Source organism: Coregonus clupeaformis, chromosome 13, assembly GCF_020615455.1.
Source record: "Coregonus clupeaformis isolate EN_2021a chromosome 13, ASM2061545v1, whole genome shotgun sequence".
Classification (NCBI taxonomy): Eukaryota; Metazoa; Chordata; class Actinopteri; order Salmoniformes; family Salmonidae; genus Coregonus; species Coregonus clupeaformis.
The window spans coordinates 3,803,005-3,821,680 of record NC_059204.1 but is presented as its reverse complement, the minus strand read 5'-3'; the positions used below and the strand labels follow the sequence as shown (position 1 = coordinate 3,821,680).

The following is an 18,676-nucleotide window of genomic DNA, read 5'->3' as shown; positions in this document are numbered from 1 at the left end:
AGATCTGTAAACAGACAAAACAAAAATCTCACACACACACGTTTAAACGAGATGAAGTAAACTGTAGAATAAAGGACTCTTTATTGATTTGTATGACCTAATGGAAAGCAGTGGTTGTTGGTGTCAGAGTACGCTGTTGGGGTATTAGCACACCTCCAGCAGGCCCTCCGACCAGAGCACCAGCGCCATCTGGACTTTGTCATTGTCCAAGCCCCTTTTTAGCTGAACCACAGGGATGGGCTGTCCCGCCTGCAGCTGCCTGATGGCCGGGAGGTCTTCGAAGGGGAAGGTCATGCCGGGGGTCTAGGAGATAGGCGGAGAGATATGACGACTGAGACAGAGCCTAACCTTACAGACAGTCTGAAACATGACAATGCATTTTGCCTGTGTAAACAAAATATCAGGAATTGGGCCTCATCTACAGACATATAGCTTCTGATTCGATACTTTGATGAGGGTCAATATGAATTACAGTTACATAAACATCTTCATTCATAAACCATTTAAAATCCTGGCTGACTGGCACAGTGTATAATCTACTATAATATCCAAATGGTAGAGGTACCTTGACACAAATCCAATATCCATACATGATATTGTGATGTCAACTGAATACATTGTCTATGCAACATGTGCCAGGTTACCTCAGAGGGTGCATCTTCCTCCTCTTCCTCCTCTTCACCACTATCATTATCATCATCATCATCATCATCATCACCACTCTGTCCCATCATGTGTTTCTCCCTTCTGTTCCTCAGAGAGTGCATCACATCGACCACCAACGATACCGACCCATCCTAAACACACACACACGTTAGTCCAAGAGCAGCTAGGTAAAATATGTAAATTGTTACAACTGAAGGCACTTACTGATGGGCTTTGACAAGTCTCCAAAGACACCAGGATGTGGTCTTTAAACCTCAGACACACCGTATCTTCTAAAGCAGGCATCTTTCCAGCTGAGAAGAACACACACACAGATTAGATATAGAGAGAAAGGACCTACGCTAATACATGTACACACTCATGCCCAATTTCACATTGAACTCCTCCTGGGAACTTCTTGTAGATCTGAAAGGATTGGATAGCTATAAGGTGTACCATATTAGTTACTTAATACTCTTGGTTCCTGAAGGAAGGTACTAAAGTTTTCCAACATTGCCTGCTGCTTTCTTCGCCTCTGGCCACGACAGGTACCATATTACTGATTAAATCTTTCAGATCTACAAGAGGCAGGCTTTGACCATGGAATGCGTCTACTTCCTTTAGTATTTACAGCGCAACCGTTGGCTCCAAAAGGCTTGTTTTGAGCAAGATGGTGATGGGTCTTTCTATAAACTAGGGTACCAGTGACTATTTCCTACGCTGGACAACTTATTACAGCTGTTGATAAGTCATTGATAATAATCTGCCAATTTGTTTCATGTCATTACTTTAAGACATAAGAGGGGAACATAGCTACAGTGAGCGCCATAATTCATTGGACAGTGACCATTTTTTTGTTATCTTGGTTCTGTACTCTAGCACTTTGAGTTTGAAAGGATACAATGACAATGAGGTTGAAGTGCAAATTGTCAGCTTTAATTTGAGGGTATTTTCATACATATCGGATGAACCGTTTAGAAATGACAGCACCTTTTGTACATGGTCCCCGCATTTTAAGGTACTACAAGTATTTGTTAAATTGGCTTCACAGATGTGTGTGTCGTTAGGTAGGTGTATTCATTTGTGTCGTTAGTGAATGCAGGAGAGCTGTTGATGAATAGTATTGATTCTAGACTTTGCTATTGCCTTTGGAGGTTGTTGTTGGGGTGTGACAACATGAGGAAGACAGCAGTGTCGATGCAAATGAAGCTGGCCGTCATAAGGCTCAGAAATGAAAATCAATCAATCAGGAACATTGCAAAAACCCTGGCCATGCCCAAGTCAACAGTTTGGTTCATCATTAACAAGAAAAATACAACCGGTGAACTCAATTATGTCAAAAGACCCGGTAGACCGAGGAAGACCACTGTAGTGGATGACCGGAGAATACTCTCTATGGTGAAGAAAACCCCCCTGACAACAGCCAACAGATCAAAAACACTCTCCTGAATGCAGGTGTAGATGTGTCAAAGTCTACCATACGTAGAAGACTACACCAGAAGGACTACAGAGGGTACACTACAAGATGCAAACCACTGATAAGCCTGAAGAACAGAAAGGCGAGATTACAGTTTGCTAAAAAGCACCTAAAAGAGCCCCAAGAGTTCTGGAAAAAATTATTGTGGACAGATGAGACAAAGAATAACATGTACCAGAGTGATGGAAAAAGGAAAGTGTGGAGGAAAAAAAAGAAATGCCCATGATCCAAAGCATATCACCTCAACTGTGAAACATGGTGGAGGGGATGTTATGGCTTGGGCCTGTATGGCTACCTGTGGAAAAGGCTCACTTGTCTTCATCGATGATGTGACTGCAGACAGAAGTAGAACAATGAATTCTGAAGTCTACAGAATTACTGCTAGAGCAACGAAGGGGTTTTTGATGGCCAAAAAGTGGAAAATCCTTGACTGGCCGAGTCAATCACCGGATCTGAATCCAATTGAACATGCATTTTACATGCTGAAGAGGAGACTGAAGGCAATAAGTCCCCGAAACAAGCAGGAACTGAAGATGGCTGCAGTACAGGCCTGGCAGAGCATCACCAGGGAAAATACCCAGCGTCTGGTGATGTCGATGGATCGCAGACTTCAAGCAGTCATTGCATGCAAAGGATATGCGACCAAATATTAACAATGATTACTTTATTCTACATTATGTTAAACTGTCCAATGTTTTTTGATGCCCGAAAATGGAGGGGACCGATATGTATGAAAATACCCTCAAATTAAAGCTGACAGTCTGCACTTCACCCTCATTGTCATTGTATCCTTTCAAACTCAAAGTGCTAGAGTACAGAACCAAAATAAAAATAAAATGGTCACTGTCCAATGAATTATGGTGCTCACTGTATATTCCTTAAAATTCACGAGTTGATTTAAAAACCTGTTTAACCCTTTATCATGGTTGGTGTCTTGACAGATTTGTCCAAACTCATGTGACATACAGGATTAAGATTGAATCCTACTACACCGGCTGACGCTCGTCGGATGTGGCAGGGCTTGAAAACGATTACGTACAAGTGGAAACCCAGCCGCGAGCTGCCAAGTGACGCGAGCCTACCAAGTGACGCGAGCCTATGCTCGCTTCGAGGCAAGCAACACTGAAGCATGCATGAGAGCACCAGCTGTTCCAGACGACCGTGTGATAATGCTCTCGGTAGCCGCTGTGAGCAAGACCTTTAAACAGGTCAACATTCACAAAGCCGCGGGGCCAGACGGATTACCAGAATGTGTACTCAAAGCATGCACGGACCAACTGGCAAGTGTCTTCACTGACATTTTCAACCTCTCCCTGACTGAGTCTGTAATACCTACATGTTTCAAGCAGACCACTATAGTCCCTGTGCCCAAGGAAGCGAAGGTAACCTGCCTAAATTATTACCGCCCCGTAGCACTCACGTCGGTAGCCATGAAGTGCTTTGAAAGGCTGGTCATGGCTCACATCAACAGCATCATCCCGGATACACTAGACCCACTCCAATTCGCATACCGCCCCAACAGATCCACAGATGATGCAATCTCAATCGCACTCCACACTGCCCTTTCCCACCTGGACAAAAGGAACACCCATGTGAGAATGCTGTTAATTGACTACAGCTCAGCGTTCAACACCATAGTGCCCACAAAGCTCATCACTAAGCTAAGGACCCTGGGACTAAACACCTCCCTCTGCAACTGGATCCTGGACTTCCTGACGGGCCGCCCCCAGGTGGTAAGGGTAGGCAACAGCACGTCTGCCATGCTGATCCTCAACACTGGGGCCCCTCAGGGGTGCGTGCTTAGTCCCCTCCTGTCCTCCCTGTTCACCTACGACCGCGTGGCCAAACACGACTCCAACACCATCATTAAGTTTTCTGACGACACAACAGTGGTAGGCCTGATTACCGACAACGTTGAGACAGCCTATAGGGAGGAGGTTAGAGACCTGGCAGTGTGGTGCCAGGACAACAACCTCTCCTTCAATGTGAGCAAGACAAAGGAGCTGATCGTGGACTACAGGAAAAGGTGGGCCGAACAGGCCCCCATTAACATCGACGGGGCTGTAGTGGAGCGGGTTGAGAGTTCCTTGGTGTCCACATCGCCAACAAACTATCATGGTCCAAACACACCAAGACAGCCGTGAAGAGGGCAAGACAACACCTTTTCCCTCTCAGGAGACTGAAAAGATTTGGCATGGGTCCTCAGATCCATTTGTTTTTACACTGCTGCTACCCGGTGTATATTAGTCACTTTACCCCTACCTACAGTGAGGGATAAAAATATTTGATCCCCTGCTGATTTTGTACGTTTGCCCACTGACAAAGACATGATCAGTCTATACTTTTAATGGTAGGTTTATTTGAACAGTGAGAGACAGAATAACAACAACAAAATCCAGAAAAACGCATGTCAAAAATGTTATAAATTGATTTGCATTTTAATGAGGGAAATAGGTATTTGACCACTCTGCAAAACATGACTTAGTACTTGGTGGCAAAACCCTTGTTGGCAATCACAGAGGTCAGACGTTTCTTGTAGTTGGCCACCAGGTTTGCACACATCTCAGGAGGGATTTTGTTCCACTCCTCTTTGCAGATCTTCTCCAAGTCATTAAGGTTTCGAGGCTGACGTTTGGCAACTCGAACCTTCAGCTCCCTCCACAGATTTTCTATGGGATTAAGGTCTGGAGACTGGCTAGGCCACTCCAGGACCTTAATGTGCTCCTTCTGGAGCCACTCCTTTGTTGCCTTGGCCGTGTGTTTTGGGTCATTGTCATGCTGGAATAACCATCCACGACCCATTTTCAATGCCCTGGCTGAGGGAAGGAGGTTCTCACCCAAGATTTGACGGTACATGGCCCCCTCCATCGTCCCTTTGATGCAGTGAAGTTGTCCTGTCCCCTTAGCAGAAAAACACCCCCAAAGCATAATGTTTCCACCTCCATGTTTGACGGTGGGGATGGTGTTCTTGGGGTCATAGGCAGCATTCCTCCTCCTCCAAACACGGCGAGTTGAGTTGATGCCAAAGAGCTCAATTTTGGTCTCATCTGACCACAACACTTTCATCTAGTTCTCCTCTGAATCATTCAGATGTTCATTGGCAAACTTCAGACAGGCATGTATATGTGCTTTCTTGAGCACGGGGACCTTGCGGGCGCTGCAGGATTTCAGTCCTTCATGGCGTAGTGTGTTACCAATTGTTTTGTTGGTGACTATGGTCCCAGCTGCCTTGAGATCATTGACAAGATCCTCCCGTGTGGTTCTGGGCTGATTCCTCACCGTTCTCATGATCATTGCGACTCCACGATGTGAGATCTTGCATGGAGCCCCAGGCTGAGGGAGATTGACAGTTGTTTTGTGTTTCTTCCATTTGCAAATTATCGCACCAATTGTTGTCACCTTCTCACCAAGCTGCTTGGCGATGGTCTTGTAGCCCATTCCAGCCTTGTGTAGGTCTACAATCTTGTCCCTGACATCCTTGGATAGCTCTATGGTCTTGGCAATGGTGGAGAGTTTGGAATCTGATTGATTGATTGCTTCTGTGGACAGGTGTCTTTTATACAGGTAACAAGCTGAGATTAGGAGCACTCCCTTTAAGAGTGTGCTCCTGATCTCAGCTCGTTACCTGTATAAAAGTCACCTGGGAGCCAGAAATCTTTCTGATTGAGAGGGGGTCAAATACTTATTTCCCTCATTAAAATGCAAATCAATTTATAACATTTTGACATGCATTTTTCTGGATTTTTTTGTTGTTATTCTGTCTCTCAGTGTTCAAATAAACCTACCATTAAAATTATAGACTAATCATTTCTTTGTCAGTGGGCAAACGTACAAAATCAGCAGGGGATCAAATACTTTTTTCCCTCACTGTACATACAAATTACCTCGACTAACCTGTAACCCCGCACATTGACTCGGTACCGGTACCTAGTACAGTGGGGAGAACAAGTATTTGATACACTGCCGATTTTGCAGGTTTTCCTACTTACAAAGCATGTAGAGGTCTGTATGAAAACACATTGTATGATTTTTAAGTAATTCATTTGCATTTTATTGCATGACATAAGTATTTGACCACCTACCAACCAGTAAGAATTCCGGCTCTCACAGACCTGTTAGTTTTTCTTTAAGAAGCCCTCCTGTTCTCCACTCATTACCTGTATTAACTAGACCTGTTTGAACTCATTACCTGTATAAAAGACACCTGTCCACACACTCAATCAAACAGACTCCAACCTCTCCACAATGGCCAAGACCAGAGAGCAGTGTAAGGACATCAGGGATAAAATTGTAGACCTGCACAAGGCTGGGATGGGCTACAGGACAATAGGCAAGCAGCTTGGTGAGAAGGCAACAACTGTTGGCGCAATTATTAGAAAATGGAAGAAGTTCAAGATGACGGTCAATCACACTCGGTCTGGGGCTCCATGCAAGATCTCACCTCGTGGGGCATCAATGATCATGAGGAAGGTGAGGGATCAGCCCAGAACTACACGGCAAGACCTGGTCAATGACCTGAAGACAGCTGGGACCACAGTCTCAAAGAAAACCATTAGTAACACACTACGCCGTCATGGATTAAAATCCTGCAGCGCACGCAAGGTCCCCCTGCTCAAGCCAGCGCATGTCCAGGCCCGTCTGAAGTTTGCCAATGACCATCTGGATGATCCAGAGGAGGAATGGGAGAAGGTAATGTGGTCTGATGAGACAAAAATAGAGCTTTTTGGTCTAAACTCCACTCGCTGTGTTTGGAGGAAGAAGAAGGATGAGTACAACCCCAAGAACACCATCCCAACCATGAAGCATGGAGGTGGAAACATCATTCTTTGGGGATGCTTTTCTGCAAAGGGGACAGGACAACTGCACCGTATTGAGGGGAGGATGGATGGGGCCATATATCGCAAGATCTTGGCCAACAACCTCCTTCCCTCAGTAAGAGCATTGAAGATGGGTCATGGCTGGGTCTTCCAGCATGACAACGACCCGAAACACACAGCCAGGGCAACTAAGGAGTGGCTACGTAAGAAGCAACTCAAGGTCCTGGAGTGGCCTAGCCAGTCTCCAGACCTGAACCCAATAGAAAATCTTTGGAGGGAGCTGAAAGTCTGTATTGCCCAGCGACAGCCCCGAAACCTGAAGGATCTGGAGAAGGTCTGTATGGAGGAGTGGGCCAAAATCCCTGCTGCAGTGTGTGCAAACCTGGTCAAGACCTACAGGAAACATATGATCTCTGTAATTGCAAACAAAGGTTTCTGTACCAAATATTAAGTTCTGCTTTTCTGATGTATCAAATACTTATGTCATGCAATAAAATGCACATTAATTACTTAAAAATCATACAATGTGATTTTACCTATGATAAAAATTACAGACCTCTACATGCTTTGTGTAAGTAGGAAAACCTGCAAAATCGGCAGTGTATCAAATACTTGTTCTCCCCACTGTATATAGCCTCGTTATTGTTATTTTATTGTGTTACTTTTTATTATTCTTTACTTTAGATTATTTGGTAAATATTTTCTTAATTCTTTCTTGAACGGCATTGTTGGTCAAGGGCTTGTAAGTAAGCATTTCACGGTAAGGTCCACACCGGTTGTATTCGGCGCATGTGACAAATAAAGTTTGATTTGATAAAACATTACTTTTCTGTCCTTGCATTTATGGTAGAGTAAGTTGTTGTTATATCATATATTAAATCAAATCAAATTTTATTGGCCACATGCGCCGAATACAACAGGTGCAGACATTACAGTGAAATGCTTACTTACAGCCCTTAACCAACAGTGCATTTCTTTTTTTATAAAAAAGTAGAATAAAACAACAAAAAAGTGTTGAGAAAAAAAAAGAGCAGAAGTTAAATAAAATAACAGTAGGGAGGCTATATATACAGGGGGGTACCGGTGCAGAGTCAATGTGCGGGGGCACCGGCTAGTTGAGGTAGTTGAAGTAATATGTACATGTGGGTAGAGTTAAAGTGACTATGCATAAATAATTAACAGAGTAGCAGCAGCGTAAAAATATGGGGGGGGTGGGGGGGGGGGGCTGTGCAAATAGTCCGGGTAGCCATGATTAGCTGTTCAGGAGTCTTATGGCTTGGGGGTAGAAGCTGTTGAGAAGTCTTTTGGACCTAGACTTGGCACTCCGGTACCGCTTGCCGTGCGGTAGCAGAGAGAACAGTCTATGACTAGGGTGGCTGGAGTCTGACAATTTTGAGGGCCTTCCTCTGACACCGCCTGGTATAGAGGTCCTGGATGGCAGGAAGCTTGGCCCCAGTGATGTACTGGGCCGTACGCACTACCCTCTGTAGTGCCTTGCGGTCGGAGGCCAACAGTTGCCATACCAGGCGGTGATGCAACCAGTCAGGATGCTCTCGATGGTACAGCTGTATAATTTTTTGAGGATCTGAGGACCCATGCCAAATATTTTCAGTCTCCTGAGGGGGGATAGGCTTTGTCGTGCCCTCTTCACGACTGTCTTGGTGTGTTTGGACCATGATAGTTCGTTGGTGAAGTGGACACCAAGGAACTTGAAGCTTTCAACCTGTTCCACTACAGCCCCGTCGATGAGAATGGGGGCGTGCTCAGTCCTCTTTTTTTCCCTGTAGTGCACAATCATCTCCTTTGTATTGGTCACGTTGAGGGAGAGGTTGTTATCCTGGCACCACACGGCCAGGTCTCTGACCTCCTCCCTGTAAGCTGTCTCATCGTTGTCGGTGATCAGGCCTACCACTGTTGTGTCGTCGGCAAACTTAATGATGGTGTTGGAGTAGTGCCTGGCCATGCAGTCATGGGTGAACAGGGAGTACAGGAGGGGACTGAGCACGCACCCCTGAGGGGCCCCCGTGTTGAGGATCAGTGTGGCAGATGTGTTGTTACCTACCCTTACCACCTGGGGGCGGCCCATCAGGAAGTCCAGGATCCAGTTGCAGAGGGAGGTGTTTAGTCCCAGGATCCTGAGCTTAGTGATGAGCTTTGAGGGCACAATGTGTTGAATACTGAGCTGTAGTCAATGAATAGCATTCTCACGTAGGTGTTCCTCTTGTCCAGGTGGGAAAGGGCAGTGTGGAGAGCAATAGAGATTGCATCATCTGTGGATCTGTTGGGGCGGTATGCAAATTGGAGTGAGTCTAGGGTTTCTGGGATAATGGTGTTGATGTGAGCCATGACCAGCCTTTCAAAGCACTTCATGGCTACAGACGTCAGTGCTACGGGTCGGTAGTCATTTAGGCAGGTTATCTTAGAGTCCTTGGGCACGGGGACTATGGTGGTCTGCTTGAAACATGTTGGTATTACAGACTCAGTCAGGGACATGTTGAAAATGTCAGTGAAGACACTTGCCAGTTGGTCAGCACATGCTCGGAGTACACGTCCTGGTAATCCGTCTGGCCCTGCGGCCTTGTGAATGTTGACCTGCTTAAAAGTCTTACTCACATCGGATACGGAGAGCGTGATCACATAGTCATCCGGAACAGCTGGTGCTCTCATGCATGCTTCAGTGTTGCTTGCCTCGAAGCGAGCATAGAAGTGGTTTAGCTCGTCTGGAAGTCTTGTGTCACTGGGCAGCTCGCGGCTGTGCTTCCCTTTGTAGTCTGTAATAGTTTTCAAGCCCTGCCACATCCGACGAGCGTCAGAGCCGGTGTAGTACGATTCAATCTTAGTCCTGTATTGACTCTTTGCCTGTTTGATGGTTCGTCAGAGGGCATAGCGGGATTTCTTATAAGCTTTGTATGCGCCTCTGTGTGTGGAGTAAAGGTGGTCTTTTGGAGTTTTTTTCCCTCTGATTGCACATTTAACATGCTGGTAGAAATTAGGTAGAACGGATTTAAGTTTCCCTGCATTAAAGTCCCCGGCCACTAGGAGCGCTGCCTCTGGATTAGCGTTTTCCTGTTGATTTATGGCCTTATACAGCTCATTAACCATTAATCAGTTAAATTAGACATTGAACTTGAACCCTGTAAGAATCCTGGCTCTAGCTGTCAGACAGTTTTTGGTATAGGGATCTCAGAAATGCAGTGTAACTACATATCATTTTGTGTCTTATGTAACGTGGTGAAAACAGTTTTCATGGGCACACAAATCCTCCAAACATTATGCAATTGCAAAATAGAATGCTTCTAACAGAAAGAGTAATCTTACCTTGATACTTAAAACCTAAATCGATACTGTCATTAATGTGGTTCTCCAATAATTACATATAATACCTGTTGGATGCGCATTTGGTGTCGAGCTGTTTAATTACTCCATGATAATTTCACACATCATCATCTGACACAGGAAGGAATTTTCAGAATGACAGTCAAGTGAGGAACAGCTGTTGTGATAGCGCATGCGATGCTACAACAGCCCAAGTGCTGATAAAAAGGTGTCCGCAAGGAATGTCCAGAATATTTGGGTGTCTCATTCGTTACGCCGGTGAAGACAATTGTGACTCGATCCACATTGGATCTAATATCCCTAGTGAATTGATGTTGATCATCTATTGTAGTCTGCTTGATTTACAGCAGGGTGTTGTTAGATTTAACAGAGAAAGCATCAAGGTAATGAGTTCATGTTTTCATGTTTTTGTGCCTCGGATTGGACTGTGTAGACTATTGTGCAACACCCAATGCTATTCCTATACATTATTCTGGATATAATGACAACAAATTACATAGCCTACATTTTACATTTTAGCAGACGCTCTTATCCAGAGTGACTTACAGTTAGTGAGTGCATACATTTTCATACTGGCCCCCCGTGGGAAACAAACCCACAACCCTGGCGTTGCAAGCGCCATGAGCTACAGGGGACTAGTGAGCTAGTGAGCTTCTTCACAAGATAATCTGGTAATGAAATAGCAAGACAAATATATTTCGGTTTCCATGTTACACCTGCAATTTCAAACAATATAACGGGTTTGATGTAGCCCACTTGAACTTGAATTTGGAGCTCAGAAATTCAAGTACTGGAATAGGCCTACCTAGAAATGTTTTCAATTTGGTGCTTGAAAAGTCCTTGTAATTATTATAGCCAATTTATTTAGTCAGACAAATCCACATTATTCACATATTTTAGAATAATTAGAAAATCAATGCATTGGCAAGGCCTAAAACATTGACACTTTTTAGAATGGGGTCTCTATATTAAGCTCTATATGTACATTTATCTAAATTATTACATCTTAGTAATTTAGCAGACGCTCTTATCCAGAGTGTCTTATAGGAGGAATTAGGGTTAAGTACCCTTGCTAAAAGGCACAGACAGATTTTTCACAGTCGGCTCAGGGATTCAAACCAGCAACCTTTCGGTTACTGGCCCAATGCTCTTAACCGCTAGGCTACAGGCCGCACAATTGTATAACATTGAGGTCCTTGTAAATTACAATTAAGTGCTTGAAAAAGTCCTTGAATTTGACTTGCCAATGTCTGTATGAACCCTGTTTAAAGGATGTATAGTCTTAGGCCTATGTTGTTGTATAGGTTGAGTTATGGGCCAATTTGCATATATTCCTCTAAGTACACATGTGGAATTGCATGAAAATAAATTTCCATTTATTGTTGTACATTCTATGGGCAACACACACTGTCTGTAATAAACGTTCGACTTTTAACTATTATTCAGCAAGACACACACCTGGTGATGAGATGTCGTCTTGCTCTGGTGTGTATGGTGGTAGTCTGTGGAGGGCAAAGTCCCTCTTCATGTCCCCGGCACGGAGTTGGTGTTCGCCCCTCTCCATCTGATCTGCCACGCTCCTCAGTAATGAGGCCAACTGCCTGCTTGTGTCTGGGGGTGCGTTTGCTCCCTGGTTCACACACACACGCAGTTATAGTACTTAATAGATAGCGGTAGATAAGACTGAACTATGCAGGTAGGCCACTATTATTTTCAATAGGCCTACATTGTAATTTCTATTATGAAACGAAATTGCAATATCTTCTATCTAGAATTCAGCAGAACATGCAACAATAGTGACAACAAAATTTCCAACTTTATTTTAAACATTCAACTCAGTTCAAATTCCTTATTCCTCCTTTAGGTAATTACTGAACTGTAAGTTATCACTCCCATTCACCAATCCGACCATGGCAGATGAGTGTTTCCCTTGAGGAAGGACAGAAGGAAGGATGAAATGTTTAAGTGTTGGAACAGAGTACGGAAGTGGATCTCACCATCAATATTCTCCTGGGCATGCCTACCCTCCTGGTGATGTCACTGGTCTTAAGGGAGTCATACAAGAAATTGGGAAAGACGTTGGCCAGGTAGTCTCCCCACGACCTGAGGTGAACAATGGGAAAGAGAGACCGAAAAGAAAAGGAGAAGAAAAAAGTTAAAGTAACTTAAGAAGTGGTGGGGCTGAGATAGCGTTGAGGTGAGAGAGGCATTGCCAGTTCGAATCCCAGGGGAAGATATGTCAGGCTACGATTTGGCAAATTCTGACGAAGGCCATTGACGGCTGAAACGTCATGATATTAATAGTTGTATAAATAAAAGATCAGGTTTTTAATAGTGTGCCTATTCCTTTTCCCAACCAGAGGGTCGCTGACACAGTGAGTCTCACGTACGTGTTCTGATAGGTACTGAGGGTCAGGTGGGTAGAATGATCCACTCCCACGGGGGTGTCTGCCTGATGGATGGTTCCTCTGGGGAAGTAGAGCAGATCACCTGCCTATGGAAAGAAAGGACAAACACCCCCCCCCCCTCACTTACCCTCAAATAGCTCAGGCCACAAGTCACACTACGTTGCAAAATACTCCAATGAAGTGTTTCCCAAATGTGGATCAAGACTCATAAGTGCACTACTGCGGATTACTTTCGGGTTGTGGCTTTTGACTGGTCTTGCCTAGAGAGACATTGGTTTTGTTTACTCGACAGGTAACAAGGAAACCCCTAAAGCTCTAGACTGGTCACAGCACAAAAATGTTTGGGATTCGGAACCAATACTTGCTGAATTAATGGTGTCGGTTGGTTTGTACTTGTTATCAGACAAGTGTGTCTTCTCATGCATGTTCTCTTGCTAAAGCTCAGTAGTGCCTGACCCTTGTTCCTGGGACCCATGTCGCTAACCCTGTGCTGTGAGTAAAGTACCTGCTCTGGAGTGAAGTTTCTCCTAGGTGCAGATCTAGGATCAGCTTCCTTTCCCTCAATCTTAACCTTAAAGTGGCAATCTGCAGTTCAAACAATAGCAATGTGGGTCACCCCCCCACTGTTTTGGTAAAAAGCTGAGGGATGGGGCAGGAGAAATGTAACCACTCAAATTCATAGACAAAGCTATGGATGCAAGGATTGACCGTCCATGGTATTAAAATTATAGTTTTAACCATGTTTTGAGGCTACAGAGGTGTTTGTTTACAATTACATTGCTTGCAAACAATGAAGTAAAACAGGCTTAAATGTTGGGTTCTGATAGTGTATTACAGTTAAACTAAGCTCATGAGGCATTTATAGTTGGGCCGGGAGGACATCAGTAGCACAATGCTCATTAGTATCGTGGCAAGGAAACAAAACACAAAGCGGATTAAACTTCTTTAGGAAAATAATATTGGAAACAAACATCATTATGTTGTCATCCAGAGTCACATTTCTTTATTTTTGCAATGGAAAACATATTGCGATACTGGTAAAAAATAAATGAATAAACGGAAATATCACATTTACATAAGTATTCAGACCCTTTACTCAGTACTTTGTTGAAGCACCTTTGGCAGCGATTATAGCCTAAAGTCTTCTTGGGTATGACACTACAAGCTTGGCACACCTGTATTTGGGGAGTTCCTCCCATTCTTCTCTGCAGATCCTCTCAAGCTCTGTCAGGTTGGATGGGGAGCGTCTCTGCACAGCTATTTTCAGGTCTCTCCAGAGATGTTCGATTGGGTTCAAGTCCAGGCTCTGGTTGGACCACTCAAGGACATTCAGACTTGTCCCGAAGCCACTCCTGCGTTGTCTTGGCTGTGTGCTTAAGGTTTTTGTCCTGTTGGAAGGTGATCCTTCACCCCAGTCTGAGGTCCTGTGCACTCTGGAGCAGGTTTTCATTAAGGATCTTTCTGTACTTTGCTCCGTTCATCTTTCCCTCAATCCTGACTAGTCTCCCAGTCCCTGCCGCTGAAAAACATCCCCACAGCATGATGCCGCCACCACCATGCTTCACCGTAGGGATGGTGCCAGGTTTCCTCCAGACGTGATGCTTGGCATTCAGGCCAAAGAGTTCAATCTTGGTTTCTTCAGACCAGAGAATCTTGTTTCTCATGGTCTGAGAGTACATTCGGTGCCTTTCGGCAAACTCCAAGCGGGCTGTCATGTGCCTTTTACTGAGGAGTGGCTTCTGCCTGGCCACTCTACCATAAAGGCCTGATAGGTGGAGTGCTGCAGAGATGGTTGTCCTTCTGGAAGGTTCTCCCATCTCCACAGAGGAACTCTAGAGCTCTGTCAGAGTGACCATCGGGTTCTTGGTCACCTCCCTGACCAAGGCCCTTCTCCCCCGATTGCTCAGTTTGGCCGGGCGGCCAGCTCTAGAAAGAGTCTAGGTGGTTCTAAACGTCTTCCATTTAAAAATGAGGCCAGTGTGTTCTTGGGGACCTTCAATGCTGCAGAATTTTTTTTGTACCCTTCCCCAGATCTGTGCCTCGACACAATCCTGTCTCGGAGCTCTACGGACCATTCCTTCGACCTCATGGCTTGGTTTTTGCTCTGACATGCACTGTCAACTGTGGGAACTTATATAGACAGGTGTGTGTCTTTCCAAATCATGTCCAATCAATTGAATTTTCTACAGGTGGACTCCAATCAAGTTGTAAAAACATCTCAAGGATGATCAATGGAAACAGGATGCACCTGAGCTCAATTTCGAGTCTCAAAGCAAAGGGTCTGAATACTTATGTAAATAAGGTATTTCTGTTTTTTAAATCCGTTTTCACTTTGTCATTCTGGGGTATTGTGTGTAGATTGATGAGGGAAACATTTAATTTAATCCATTTTAGAACAGGGCTGTAACATAACAACATGTGGAAAAAGTCAAGGGGTCTGAATACTTTCTGAAGCCACTGTATATCTTTAATTTAAAAGTCCCAAAATGTATGTAGCAATTGCCCCCATTAAATGCAAAACTAACCCAGATTAGGGGCAACTTCACCCTGCACCTAACATACCTTCAATATGATGTCGTGGGTGGGGCTGCCGATGCGCTCCTCAAGCTCCACGCAGTACTCTCTCGCCAGGGGCACTGTGGGGCTGTACAGACGCCAATGTTTCTCGCCCTCCAACTGGAGGATAAACACCTGGGGAGAGGCCAAGCCACCAATGTCAAATAAAATAAAATGTTATTGGTCGCGTACTCATATTTAGCAGATGTTATCGCAGGTGCAGCAAAATGCTTATGTTTCTAGCTCCAACAGTGCAGTAAAACCGAACATTACAGAACAATACACACAAATCCCCAAAATTCTAAGAAACAAATTAAGAAATAGCATAATGAGCAATGTCAGAGTCCGGAATATAAATATATACACTGAACAAAAATAAATGCAACATGAAACAATTTCAAGGATTTACAGTTCATATAAGGAAATCAGTCAATTGAAATAAATTATTTAGGCCCTAATCTATGGATTTCACATGATTGGGAATACAGATATGCATCTGTTGGTCACAGATACCTAGTGTGACCACCATTTGCCTCATGCAGAGCGACACATCTCCTTTGCATAGAGTTAAATCAGGCTGTTGATTGTGGCCTGTGGAATGTTGTCCCACTCCTCTTCGATGGCTGTGCGAAGTTGCTGGCTATTGGTGGGAACTCGAACACGCCGTCGTACACGTTGATCCAGAGCACGACAAGCACGCAGATGAGCTTCCCTGAGATGGTTTGTGAGAGTTTATGCCAAAATTATTCGGTTGTGCAAACGCAAAGTTTCATCAGTTGTCCGGGTGGCTCATCTCAGACGATCCCGCAGGTGAAGAAGCCGGATGTGGAGGTCCTGGGCTGGTGTGGATACACGTGACTGTGGTTGTGAGGTTCGTTGGACGTACTGCCAAATCCTCTAAAACGACGTTGGAGGCGGCTTATGGTAGAGAAATGAACATTCAATTCTCTGGCAACAGCTCTGGTGGACATTCCTGCAGTCAGCATGCCAATTGCACGCTCCCTCAATACCTGAGTCATCTGTGGCATTGTGTTGTGTGACAAAACTGCACATTTTAAATGGGCCTTTTATTGTCCCCAGCACAAGGTGCACCTGTGTAATGACCATATTGTTTAATCAGCTCCTTGATATGCTACATCTGCCAAGTGGATGGATTATCTTGGCAAAGGAGAAATGCTCACTAACTGGGATGTAAACAGATTTGTGCAAAACATTTGAGAGAAATAAGCTTTTTGTGCGTATGGAACATTTCGGGGATCTTTTATTTCATCTCATGAAACCAAAACTTTACATGTTGCGTTTATATTTTTGTTCAGTATATATGTATATGATGGTGTGTAGATAGTATGGACAGTATATGAATAGGAACGGTGTGTACAGCAGTAGTTATATAGGATGACTAGAATACAGTATATACATATGAAGTGGGTAAAACAGTATGTAAACATGATTAAATATTGTCTAACCCTCAAACTATACTACAAACATTGCAGGCTGGGCTATGTTCAGTAGGGAACATCGTAGCAAAATAATTCCAAATGGAAAGTTACAATTAGTTTTTTTTTTTTGTCATTTAGCAGACGCTCTTATCCAGAGCGACTTACAGGAGCAATTAGGGTTAAGTGCCTTGCTCAAGGGCACATCGACAGATTTTTCACCTAGTCGGCTCGGGGATTAGAACCAGCGACCTTTCGGTTACTGGCACAACGGTCTAAACCACTAAGCTACCTGCCGCCATGGGTAGCTATGACATGTTTTCTCCTGTTTGGTTCCCACTGAACACTACACTGATGTGGACCATGTTGGGGCCAGTTCAGTGTTGTACCTCCACGTCGTCGTAGTGTGGGGGTAGCCCTTGGGACTCCTGTGGGGTGATGTAGACGTTGGAGCCCACCAGAGCCCCAAAGAAACACTCCAGCTTCTCCTGAATCCGCCACAGCTCGTCCTGGAGACACACAGTTAGTTAGAGGAGAGCAGGCAGCTTAGAATCTCCTAATAGAATACTATTGGGTTCAGCTCTGCACAAATATGGACCAAGATGTTCAGATATATCTGTGCAAGAGCTTTTAATTACTGTTGTGTTCACCAACATATCCTAGTTCAAGGCTTTCGAATTTAAATAGGCACATCTGAATCTGAGCTAAAGGATATCTGTCACTACACTGCCACAGTGTTGCGCTAACTAGGACCTCTTCACTCCTGGTTATTCAGGGTTAGAAGGCACAGTGATGCTGAAACGTTGGTGGTTTCTTACCCAATAAATTACTGGGAGTTTATACAGAGTGTGCGACTCTCTTTATTTGTTTTTATAGCTTACAGTTTATTCACCATTAGTCAGCACCTCTACACTAAATAATGTTCTCTGGGTGTGCGCCAGCTCATGCTTTTTATTAGACTCCTGTTTCATACTACCACGGACCAGAATGCACGACTCAGGAGTACAAAACACTGTGGATAAACACCTGTCCACCACTCTCACCTTAAATCTCTGAGGCTGGTGGAACTGGATGGTGGCCTTCTTCTGGTTGAAGTCCTTCCTGAGCTGGCTGTAGTTGACACGGCCCTCCTTGTTCAACACAGTCTTGTTGCCCTGGACGCAGCGGCACACATTGAGGTCTCTGGCATATGTCAGGCCCTGGGAGCACAGCCCCTTCAGGTCGGAGAGCTGGAACAGAGACTGGTAGTAGGAGGCCAAGGCTGGGTCAGACCTCTGGAGGTGGAGGGGCTTCTTCTCCCAGTAATCTGTGAAGAATTCCTTCTGCCCCACAGGGGAAATTAGGCTCTGGAAGACAGTGTCTGGGGTGTCGAAGCAGAAAGGAGAGGGGACACCATTGGAGTCTGTTTTCCTCTGTTTGGGAGCGACTGCTTCATCATCTCCGGCTGCTGCTCTTCTTCCCTTCCTGGGCATCTTTAGCTGATAGAGATAACGTTACATCAGTGGCATTAGAAGATAGCTAGCTATGTGATCAGTTTCTGTTTTCATTTTGCATTGCTATCAAATTAACTCGCAAGCTGAAGTTATGCAGTTGCAATAGCCCGTTCGATAGCAAATAATTGGTGTTATGTAGCTAGCTTTAGATAAAAATTATTGGTACACATGTTAGCTAGCTAATAACATAGCTTATGGGCTAACAAGCTAGTTAGCTAACGTTAACTAGCTAACTTGCAAACTGTAGCTAACGTTATATAATGTTAGTTTTGCTGCTCGTATCGTTAAACGTAGCTAAAACATAGCTACCTGTTTTGCTTATGTTCCTACCTGATTCAACACAAATATATTAGCAACAAACTATTTTCCCAAATCAGTTTGGTTTGATAGCTACACATGTGAGAATGGAGTTCTGTTCTGCAGCATAAAATGTCTGAAGGGAAACAAGTACTTTCCAATTTCCGCTCTGGTGATTCATGTCTCTAGCGTGGATTATTTCCAAATTCAA

The 18,676-nt window shown here is 44.4% G+C and overlaps 1 protein-coding gene across 2 annotated transcripts; it reads right to left on the bottom strand.

Annotated features, from left to right (window-relative positions):
• Positions 1–57: 57 nt before the first annotated feature.
• Positions 58–18,607, bottom strand: riox2 (ribosomal oxygenase 2). 2 transcript variants are annotated; one of them, XM_045224140.1, is made up of 10 exons: positions 18,478–18,607; positions 17,719–18,153; positions 17,065–17,184; positions 15,246–15,374; positions 12,666–12,769; positions 12,273–12,378; positions 11,734–11,905; positions 871–959; positions 645–797; positions 58–303 (listed from the first exon to the last, which is right to left on the bottom strand). In XM_045224140.1, the coding sequence occupies exons 2-10, from the start codon at positions 18,145–18,147 to the stop codon at positions 145–147; spliced, it is 1,461 nt and encodes a 486-aa protein (XP_045080075.1). In that variant the 5' UTR covers positions 18,148–18,153; positions 18,478–18,607; the 3' UTR covers positions 58–144. The 2 variants fall into 2 exon arrangements, with proteins under 2 accessions (XP_045080075.1, XP_045080074.1); XM_045224139.1 differs by having other exon boundaries at positions 18,499–18,607.
• Between the last annotated feature and the right edge of the window lie 69 nt (positions 18,608–18,676).

Bases quoted from the DNA above. Each gene is read 5' to 3' on its own strand.
- riox2 (XM_045224140.1), bottom strand. From the start codon at position 18,147: ATGCCCAGGAAGGGAAGAAGAGCAGCAGCCGGAGATGATGAAGCAGTC. The intron at 12,379-12,665 runs GTACGTGAGACT...TGTTCACCTCAG, and splicing joins CTCAGTACCTATCAGAACAC to GTCGTGGGGAGACTACCTGG. The intron at 960-11,733 runs GTGTGTGTCTTG...TGTTCTTCTCAG, and splicing joins AGACGACATCTCATCACCAG to CTGGAAAGATGCCTGCTTTA.